Source organism: Zingiber officinale, chromosome 3A (assembly GCF_018446385.1).
Source record: "Zingiber officinale cultivar Zhangliang chromosome 3A, Zo_v1.1, whole genome shotgun sequence".
Lineage (NCBI taxonomy): Eukaryota > Viridiplantae > Streptophyta > Magnoliopsida > Zingiberales > Zingiberaceae > Zingiber > Zingiber officinale.
The window spans coordinates 4,318,087-4,329,246 of NC_055990.1; the positions used below are offsets into that span (position 1 = coordinate 4,318,087).

At 39.4% G+C, this 11,160-nt stretch overlaps 1 protein-coding gene across 1 annotated transcript; it reads left to right on the top strand.

Annotated features, from left to right (window-relative positions):
- Positions 1 to 9,313: 9,313 nt before the first annotated feature.
- LOC122053520 (BURP domain-containing protein 3-like) lies at positions 9,314 to 10,773 on the top strand. The gene is made up of 3 exons (XM_042615573.1): positions 9,314 to 9,385; positions 9,546 to 9,669; positions 9,757 to 10,773. Exons 1-3 carry the CDS (start codon positions 9,353 to 9,355, stop codon positions 10,548 to 10,550), a joined length of 951 nt encoding a protein of 316 aa, XP_042471507.1. The 5' UTR covers positions 9,314 to 9,352; the 3' UTR covers positions 10,551 to 10,773.
- The last annotated feature ends 387 nt before the right edge of the window (positions 10,774 to 11,160 follow it).

Below are 11,160 nucleotides of genomic sequence, written 5' to 3' on the forward strand. Positions count from 1 at the left end.
TGGGATGTTGGATTGTAGTCGAGGATTTTATCGACTTCTGGTCTACTGCATTTGTTTTTCCTCTGCGTTGTTTTCTCTGTAGTGTTTTGTGGTTTCCGTTGTGTAGTGGAGTAGGTGGTTTTCAAATAGAAATTGCGTGGTTGTGTCAGCCAGAGGCTGAAATATATAAATTGCATGGTTGTTTAGTTGTATTTTATTATTATTGTTCCGACCATGTTTACTAAGGTATATGTGGCCCAGAGGGCTTTGTAGTAAAGTCTCATATTGTCACCTGTACAGGGGAGATGCTGCCTAAATTTCTTCTGGCAGGGACTACCTGGGGCGTAACAATAACTACTACAATAAGTACATAGGTGGCCTGGTTTCATACATATGGATCAGAGAAAAAATAAAAATAAAAATTTCAAAAGAGGGAGAAAGTATACATTTGAAAAGAAGTTTCTCTAAACTACCTTAGGTCATGAACTCATACACCAGTTGCCTTTGTTCATCTTCACAGCAGTACCCAATCAGTTTCACAAGGTTTGGGTGCTTCAGTTGCCCAAGAAAGATTACTTCAATCTGCACATCAAAAAAAATCCAAACAAATTAAAGGATAAAATTAAAAAGCTCAGGTACAAGACATTTTATCGAACACCTTGGCGAAGGATTTGACTTACCAACAATTCCTTGTGCTCCTGCTTTCCCTCCAAACCTAAGGAAGATGCATGTCACAGACCTAAGGAAGATGAATGTCACCTTGGCAAAGGATTTGTACAAACCTGAGGAAGATGAATGTCATATAAAATGGGAAAGGAAATGTCGCTTGGCTTTGGAAGAGTATCGTTTGGCGAAGAGGGGTTCACCGCCGACAAGAGGTTCACGGGAGGGGTTCACTGGAGAGGAGTTAGACAGAGAGGACATGAGATGAGGAGTTGGACGGAGAGGCTGTGTGATGAGGGGTTTGGGACAAGATCGAAGACGCATGAGGTGAGAGGTTCGGGAGGTATTCTGGAGATAGTGGGTGTTGAGTGAAACTTAGGATTTTATTACTCCTTATTTGATTCAACGGTTCATAACATCCCAGATTTAGATGATAACTTGACAATAAACAACGCTTTTTAAAAATCATTATCTTAAACACTAAAAAGATTTACTAATAGACAACACTTTTCAAAAGGTATTGTCTTTAACCAACAAAAATTACTAATAGACAACGATTTTTTAAAAAACGTTGTCTATTAGTAAGAATATAAAGAGATACACAACACTTTTCACTAAAAGCGTTGTTAAAAAAAAAGACAACGTTTTTTAAAAAAAAATATTGTCTTTTGAGTATTGTTAAATTGGGAAGGGTTTGTTTTCGGTCATTAGCTCAACCCCAATTAGTTACAATCGGGAGTGCATGGTTTAAGACAATTTCTCTTCCCTCTTCTCTTGATTGGTGCTTCAATGAAAAATCTTTTGAATCTTACTCATGCCAGTGCCAGATACTTTCTAACTCTCCTATTCTTATGTCTTGACTTTCGATCAAATATGCACATCCTCTTTGGCTTGTCACATCTATCAAACTTTGCTCATGGAGGAACTAGGTACTTGCTTGCTCTACCTCTTCATCCTTTATTGAATACACTAAACAATTATAAGATCATCAAGAGGTCGGCAATCTAATTATTCTATAACCATCTGTTGTGAACATTTATCCAATAACAAACATGTTCAACAAAAGTTTGATTATATTAATTTACCCATCAAGAGGTCTTCATTGGATGGTGCTCGGAATTAGAATCTAGTGCTAGAGAATTCGGCTCAGAGCCTGATGGTGCTCTAAATTGGAATCTAGTGTCTGAGAGTCAGGTTTGCAGCCGAATAGTGCTTGGCATAAAATAATTGAGATTGGAAAAGAGGGGCGTAGTTTTGATTTAATTCGAGGAGAAAGTGACGGACAATAAACACAATCAATAATGATGAATGTTAATAGTTACATAAGGAATATATGTAGGTGCAGCGGAGGTCGACAAGAAGGGGGTGAATTGTTGAAAACAAAAATAAACTATATCCTCCTCGTGCTTTCAACTCAATTAGTGCAATAGTAAATAAAGCAGTAAAGTTATAAAGCAGTAAATAGAAAAGAAACAGGAATTTAACCTGGTTACAACCAAGGAGGTTTTTAATCCAGGGCAATGAGAAGCGCACTAAAAAGAATCTCCTTTACTGAAGACGGAGAAGCCTTTTATACTTTGGAAGCTTAGAACTATTGCTAGGAATGACTACACAATTGATTGCTTGAGTTGTTGTTGAATTCCTAGCTTCAGGGGCCTTTAAATAGCCTCTAGAAATCTGATCTCGAGGGTCCAAGACGCCTCCAATAGAGGTCCAAGGCGCCTCGAACTGAGTCACCGGATAAAATTTTATCCGCGCTCAAACGGTCAAATTTTACCAGTTGAAGGCGCCTTAAGACTTGTTGAAGGCGCCTCCAACGAGCTTTAAGGCGCCTCCAAGATGGAGGCGCCTCCAATACTTGTTGAGGGCACCTTGAGCTTGTTTTCCAGCTTGTTTTTCTTTCACTTTGACTTTCGAAGCTCCGTTCTTTTTGGTGATTCCGGCCAACCGAAATAGGACTCACCCGAACCCAATTTCTGGCCTTCCTCGAGCAATCTTCCTCCCCGGCTTAACATCCCTCGAACGTCATGTACGTTCTTCTCGTCCATCGGTGTACTCTTCTGCAGCTCTCTCATCCTTCGGACGCACCGAGCCCGTCGGCTCCCTTCCCGTGCCGTCCTTCTCGCTAGCTGCGTCTTCCGCTTGACTTCCTACGCTCCTAAGCTCCTGCACACTTAGACACAAGACAGGACCTAACCAACTTGGTTGATCACATCAAAACTACCACGGAGTCCAATAGTATATCATGAGATGTGGTTACTAAATGGGTAGATAATAATGATACGAAGACCATTATAGGAGGAAAATTTAAATGTCACAATAGACTCCGTTACACGGTAAGAACAATAAAAGGAGGGTAATAATCAAGAGATACTGTATACTAATCTGGTACAATCCTCTCTTTCATTCTATTAAAATGTATATTATGTTCTCTAGTGAGTTACGTTGGGACAAAACCGACACCTCTAATTACGTGTTAACTCGTGCTCGACCATTCTATTTGGTTCAAACAAGGATCTCTTGTCCAGTTTAATTTGTTTGTCACAATTCTTTTTGTGTCTAAAAGATAATGTTTATCAAATCTAATTTGCTCTATTTCATTCTGCCTACATTCAATTCATTTGATATTACTTGGGCCATCATTTATTGACTCATACGTCCAATCTATTTGCTTAGCTCATCTAATTCATTGGTTTCCCCCGACATGTCTTTTATGAATTGCGATTTAATCGATTAACTTGTTCAGCCCATTTATAAATAAAAAAATTCTTTTTCGCGTGCTATATATTGCCTAAAAAATTCTTTTCACGTTCTAGATATTGCATGCGATCGATTTGAATGCTTGCGCATCTCCATCTCATTCAAATGTCACAAATAAATATTTAAAATAGTTTATCATCAATGATTCTGAAATAACAATTCCATTAAGATTCACATACCATTTTTTTAATCAAATATATAAATTATATATCCATTTCATGAGAATTAACCGGAATGAATTCCCTCTAAATTAAACTCACCATTAGTCTTTCAAAAACACTATTTCTCATATATAATTCAAAGCATTGCACTTCACTGCATGCACCGCACAAGATTGCTTGGTAGGAATAAATTCATAAGAAAAAATATTTAATTTTTTACGGAACATATTTAATATTTTACCCAACCCAGTAAATTAGTTTCTAAAATATCTAAATCACATATTATAATTTTAAAATTATTAAATTATATATCTATTTTTTATTTTATCCTCATTATGATTTCTTTCTCTATATTCAAAAAAATTCATCAGCTAGTTTCGATCAAAATCGATTGATGAATCTAGAGACCTCACTAGAGACCTCGATGACATGAAACCGGTTTCTATATGTTCGTCTAGTTCTTTTGATTATAAAAATACTATCAAATATCAATTTGACTCAATGTATTGAGAACAATGATTTTTTAAATACGAATATATCTATAAAACTAATTCATATTTAAAAATTCACTACGCTCAATATATTAGGTCAAATTGATTTTTAATAGTATTTTTAAAATCAAGAGAACTAGACGAACACATAAAAACTGGTTTCAAGTCATTTCGAGGTCTTTAGGTCCATCGGCCAATATCAAACATTAATTTGATCTAATATATTGAGAACAATGATTTTTTAAAGATAAATGTATCTGAAAAATTAATTCATATTTAAAAAATCGCTACTTTCAATATATTTGGTCAAATTGATATTTGAGGGCATGGATATAATCATAAGAACTAAAAGAACTCATTGGATTTGGTTCCACGTCATTCCGAACTCTTTAGGTCCATCAACCGATTTTGGTCGAATGAACTTATATTGATTTTATTTAGGTTCATGCGGTCGTAGTTTCAAAAAAAAATTACTGCTCTCAATATATTACATCAAATTGATATTTGATAGTATTTTTACAATAAGGAGAACTAGATGAATACATAGAAACTGATTTCATATCATTTCAAGGTCTTTAGGTCCACTAGCTAGTTTCGACCAAAATCGACTGATAGACCTAAAGACCTCGAAATGATATGAAACTGTTCCTATGTGTTCATATAGTTCTCTTGATTATTAAAATAATATCAAATATTAATTTGACTCAATATATTGAGAGCGGTGATTTTTTGAACATGAATATATCTGAAAAACTAATTCATGTTCAAAAAATCACTACTCTCAATATATTAGGTCAAATTTATATTTGATTGTATTTTTACAATCGGACAACTAGATGAACATATAAGAACTAATTTATATCATTCGACTCTAGGTCCACTAGTTGATTTTGGCCAAAATTGATTGATGGATTTTTCAAACAGAATAAAATCAATTTGACTGAAAAAAAAAATCAATCAACTGATTTATTTTTCAAGTCGAATTGATTTTAGGATGAGGATAAAATAGAAAGTGGATACATGATTAATAATTTTAAAATTACGGTAGATAATTTAAATATTTAGAAACTTATGTATTAGTTTTGATAAAAAGTTGAAAAATATTAATACAACGTGAAGTGAGTGGGAAGAAAATATGTTATGTCAACCATCTATCAATCCTCAATTTCTACTGCATTATATTGCTCATGGCGAACCAGCTCATCGTACTCTTCCTCGTGTTGACCAAATTAAATTCATAGCACTCGTAGTATTAATAATGAATGGAAATTATTTGGTTAAATCAGTCAGAAATCTGATTCAATAGATCAAAATCACATAAGACTGTTATATTTGCCAAATAAAAGACATAAATCTACACCAACTCAAGATTCACGTACTTTTTCTTAAATAGACGTAAGAATATTGGGTTACGTTTATAAGCTGCACATGATAAGTATTTTAGGATTTATCTCGATGGTTGATAAAAATTCTCATAGACTGGGAAATGTATCCTATAGGATTAGCCAACATAAGCTAAAAATATAGTGCCAACTAAAAAAAATAAAATTAAAAAAAAAATCAAAAGAGTTGGTACTTGTGATAGACTCCATATTTGGAAGACATGTGCCCCACAGGCATAATCGAGTTTGTACTTGAGTGACAAATTGTCATATAAGAGCAAGGATTGAATCCTCGGGAGAACAATTTATTCGATAATAAAATCTCTTTTAGCTAGAGAGGTCCCTCGGTCACCATGATTTACTTCCCTTCATCTCGTTGTGGGGCCGACAGTGAGGAGCACTTGGGGTGAGCAAATTACCTTTTGTCACGCAAAGAGCACGTGCTGACCCTAGGGCCTAGTGTGGTGGTAAGAGGTAGGGTACATTTCCCAAGTAATCAGTGTTCAATTCTAAAACAAAACACACATACGGCAATTGAACAACTAGTGAAGCTTGGGCGCCACGTCAGGAGTGTTGGTGCAATATTCCGTAGGTCAAGGTTGACCTGGTTAACCAAGCCTGAGTCTTGGTTTGAGTTTCGATGTTTGACAATATATTGAGTATAGATGATATGGACAATGCAGGTGCAGTTGTTCATTTGGGGAGATTGTTGATACAATTCTCGTTTGGTCAAAGTTAACCAGTTTAGATTGTGAAGGAAAGTCAAGTAGGTCAAGGTTGACTGGATACTTGACTGAAAGTCCTGGTGAGTGAAGCCAGGCAGAAGGAAGTCCTGGTGAGTGAAGTCAGGCAGAAGGAAGTCCTGGTGAGTGAAGTCAGGCAGAAGAAAGTCCTAGTGAGTGAAGCTAGGCAGAAGGGAAAATCCTGGTGAGTGAAGCCAGGTGAAAGACCTAGTGAGTGAAGCTAGGCAATTGGGAAGTCCTAGTAAGTGAAGCTAGGCAGGAAGAAAATCCTGGTGAGTGAAGTCAGGTGAAAGACCTAGTGAGTGAAGCTAGGCAATTGGGAAAGTCCTGGTGAGTGAAGCCAGGCAGGAGAAATCCAGAGGGGTCAAGGTTGACCAGACATCTGGTGAGAGTCCAAGTAGGTCAAAGGGATTGACCGGATACTTGGCACGAGGAAGAAAAGTCCAAGTAGGTCAGAGGGATTGACCGGATACTTGGCAAGAAGAGAAAAGTCCAAGTGGGTCAAAGGGATTGACCAGACACTTAGTGAGAGAGTCCTAGCTGGTCAAGGGTGACCGGATGCTAAGTCTTATGTACCAACAAGTCATGGTTGACTAGATGTTGGTTTAGGGGGCTTTGGACTTGGTTTTGGGCAAAAACCAATATCTGGATTGATCAACCGATTGATCCAGCAGATTTGGATTGATCAGCCGATTGATCCAGGAGATCTGGATCGATCAGTGGATCGATCCAGCAGATCTGGATCGATTAGTGGATCGATCCAGAAGATCTGGATCGATCGACCGATCGATCCGGTGAGTCCCCGCGAACAGAACCCCTCTGGATCGATCGGTGGATCGATCCAGAGGTCCCAATCGATCAGTGGATCGATTGGGAGCTGCTGTTTATGCGCGATAAGCCCTGGATCGATCAACCGATCGATCCAGGCTATTCCAGAGAGCACAGAGGTGCTCTGGATCGATCCGTGGATCGATCAAAAGCCTCCCCGATCGATTGGGAGCAATCCAATCGATCAGGATCCGACCGTTGGCGTCGATTTAAGCCGCAGGCGTTCATTTCCTTCGGTAGAACTTCACTGATTCACTTCAGATACTCTCCAGCACCTCCATAGCTCTCTCCAAGCTCCAGATCGCCAGTTCTTGAAGATTCTTGGTGGCTTTTCCAAGTCAAGAGGCGGATCAAAAACAAGAAGAACAAGTTAGGGTTAGGGTTTTTATTGTACATCTTGTAAGCTTTTGCTTATCTTGTATTTCCCTTTCTTCTTCTTGTATTGAGAGTGTTGTAGGGCTTCTCTGCCTTTGGTAGTTACCATAAAGGAGTGTTATTCATAGTGGAGGGTGCGTGAGTAGGTGTGGATCATTGGACTAGTCACCTCTTGTGAGGTGGATACCAAGTAAATCATCCTTGTTAGCGTTGTATGTTTTTGTTTCTTATATTTCCGCTGCATACCATCAAAGAAACGAGCAACGCCAACGACGAGCACGCGAAGAGCTATTCATCCCCCCCCCCTCTATCTACTTTTCGGTCCCAACAAAGAGCCAATCACACTTTCTGGATTCATTTGGTGGGAGAAATATGGAGTCATGTTGCTCATGCTAGTGATATCCCCCATATTCTACCGTCAGACTCATCATCATCTAACCATGTTCTTAATGTTTCTTGCGATAGACACTTATATGTCACTCGACGATAGACGCTTACATGCCAAATACAAGGTTCGTTCCACCCAAAGTGCCCTGCAATATCCATACAAGATCTCAAAGGAGTACTCGATATCAAGAGAAACTTGATAGATATTTCCTAATAATCTAACTCTGCCTTAAAAGGGTACTTTATTAAAGGTAGATCCGCTACCTTAGCGATAAAAGGGTACCTTATTAGTTTCTATTCACGATAACTATTTTTTATTCCTTTTTTTCCGCAATGTGCAATGTTTGAGAAACTTTTTTTTTCACAATATTATTTTTTTCACACAATCTTTGTTTTTTTGGGATTTTGATTTTTCTAATGCATACCATGATCTGAGCTTTTCAATAACTAAAATGCAGTGAAGGGTCACCTAGGAAACAAGAATACTAGTTTAGTTCTATGATGATGATCGTGATGAATATGTAAACCTTGATGACTAAAACATATAGTAATATAATATTTAGAAATGAGTAGATTAAAATAAAGCAATCAAATATATATTTTGCATTTAACTTGTATGATATATAAAAAAATTAAATTGTAGTTGAACAAACCTCAAAAAAAAACTAATTATCACTGTCTGATGGGTTTTGAGTATCCTGTGACTCAAAAAAAGCTAATCAGCACGCTGTTGGCGATCAGACATAGTACCAACCGTGTGTCTGGTGGCCTGCACAGCCACCAGCACATAGCTGGTGGCTTGTACAACCACCAGCAAGTGGCTTGTGGCCGGAAATTCCACCAGCTGCTGTTGCGCCTAGAAATGCCGCCAGCGGCGTGCTGGAGGTCGGAAACGCTCCTAGCTGCGTGCTAGCTGCCGGAATCGCCGCCAGCCGCGTGCTGGTGGATGGAAACACCGATAGCCGCGTGCTAGCGGTTGAAAAAGCCGCCGCACTTCGCGGTGTGTACACCGGCATCGAAAAAAAATAAAAAACTGATGGAAGAAGGTTTCCTGAAGAAAACGTCGCCAAAGAGGAATGTCACCGCCGAAGAGAAGAAAGCGTGGATTCCGTCGGTAAAACCGACGGAATTAAAATTCTGTCAGTAATCAATGACGGAATATAAGATTCCATCGATAATAATCGACGAAATATATAATTCCCTCTATATTACTGATGGAATCTAGGATTCCGTCAGTACAAACAGTGGAGAATTAAATCATCCATTTCATAAGAATTGGCAGGAATGAATTCCCTCTAAATTAAACTCGCCGTTAGTCTTTCGGAACACTATTTGCCTCCTAAATTTCTTTTCCCGTTATCCGATTTATGCATTTTTTAATATATAATTCGAATCTTTGCACTGTACAATATTGATGGACAGAAATATTTTCATTTATAAGAAAAAATATTAATACAACCCGAAATGCGTGCGAATTAAGAAAATAGTTCAGCTTCCCCACTTCTCCTCTATATAAGTGAGCCAAAGTGCGTATCCATGAACTATCTACCAATTCTCAATTTCTACTCTGCATTATATTGTTCATGGCGAATCAGCTCATCCTGTTCTTCCTCGGGGTGAGCAAATTCATACCACTCGTAGAATTATTAATCAACGGAACTTGTTTGGTTGAATCAGTCAGCAATCTGATTCAATAGATTTGTCTTGTATGACGTTTATTTGTTTTCTTCGATTAATTATGTGCGCATGATTTTGATTCGATCGAAATGGTTGCAGCTCCTCGCCGGACTCGTAGCCCATCCATCGGTTGCACTTGCTTCGTCGCCGGAGCTCTACTGGAAAACTGCTCTCCCCAACACTCCCATCCCTAGCTGCATCCGTGACCTCCTTCACCCCCCTGGTTCATTGATTTTTATCCATGTATATTTTTATTACGGTATGATCTTGTTAATTTGGAATCCCAATATATATATCAATTGAATTGCAGAGCCGAGCCCGGGCTTATGGACGTCGTCGGAGTCTGAAGAGGAAGCGGTGATTCCCGGAGTCTCCTCCATTTACTACAACGCCGCCAACGTAGCGCAACTCCGCGACAAGTCCTCCCGGTCCCTGTTCTTCCGCGAGAAGGACCTGTTTCCAGGAGCCACCTTCGACTTGCAATTCAAGCGATCCATCCCTAAACACGCCGACCTCCTCCCTCGTCGCGTGGCCGACGCCCTCCCCTTCTCCTCCAACAAGCTCCCCGACGTCCTCGCGCTTCTCTCCGTCGACCCTAACTCGAAGGAAGCTCGGGAGATGAGCGCGACCCTGGAAAGGTGCGAGCGCACGGCGAATGCAAGGGAGACGAAGCACTGCGCCACCTCCATCGAGTCCATGGTCGACTTCGCCGTCTCGGCTCTGGCCACCGACTATGTCAGCGCGGTGTCGACAGTCGCGAACGCCACGGCGGCGGCGGCGATGCAGCGGTACGTGGTGGAGGGGTTCGAAAGGATGGGCGGGGAGGGGCTGGGCGTTTTCTGCCACGCCGAGCCATACGCGTACGTTGTGTTCCACTGCCACGCGGTGGGGAAGAGGATGATGAGGGAGTACGCGGTGAGCCTGAAGGGGAGCGGCGGGAGCCGAGTGGAGGCGATCGCAGTTTGTCACCTGGACACGACGTCGTGGAATCCGCAGCACGTGATGCTCCAGGTGTTGCAGGTGAAGCCGGGGAGCGCAGAGCCGGTGTGCCATTTCCTGCCCAGCGACCATGTCCTGTGGACCCCTCGCCAACAAATGCTGTGACTAAGAATCTAAAAGACCTCTATGTCTCTGCCTATTATCGTTGCTTGTGCCTGTCTACGTAAAGTATGTGCCTACGTTGTCTGTGCTTATGTTGTCTTCAATAACGGCTGCAGTACACAAGTAATCGACTGCAGTAGTCTGAACTCTGAACGATGTGGTGGTCGGTGTGTACCCATTAATGGATTAGCAAATAAATATATTTACTAAAGCGCATCGTTTCTAATTCGTTTTTAATTTCGATTACCAAACTAACAAAAAAATAATGAAATGACGTTTTTTTATTTAAAAAATATTTTTATTCCAATATTCCTTTTTATGAAATCTAGCTAATACGTACCACTCAATTTCAATTGTGTCTAAGAACTATTAAGATATTCATGATCATGAGAGCTCTCTAAAAACTCCTCGATGTTATATCAATGCTATGTCAAGAATAAAAAATCTCGCACTTCTCTTTATTATAAAAAATTCTCCTAACAATTTCTTAATGGATCCTATATTTTCACATAAATTATTATTTTTTAATATTTATTATTTTAAAAAAATAAACTTAAAAAAAATATAAAAACAAATGAAGAAGCAGCTACCTAAATAGGGAGTCACTTCGTGT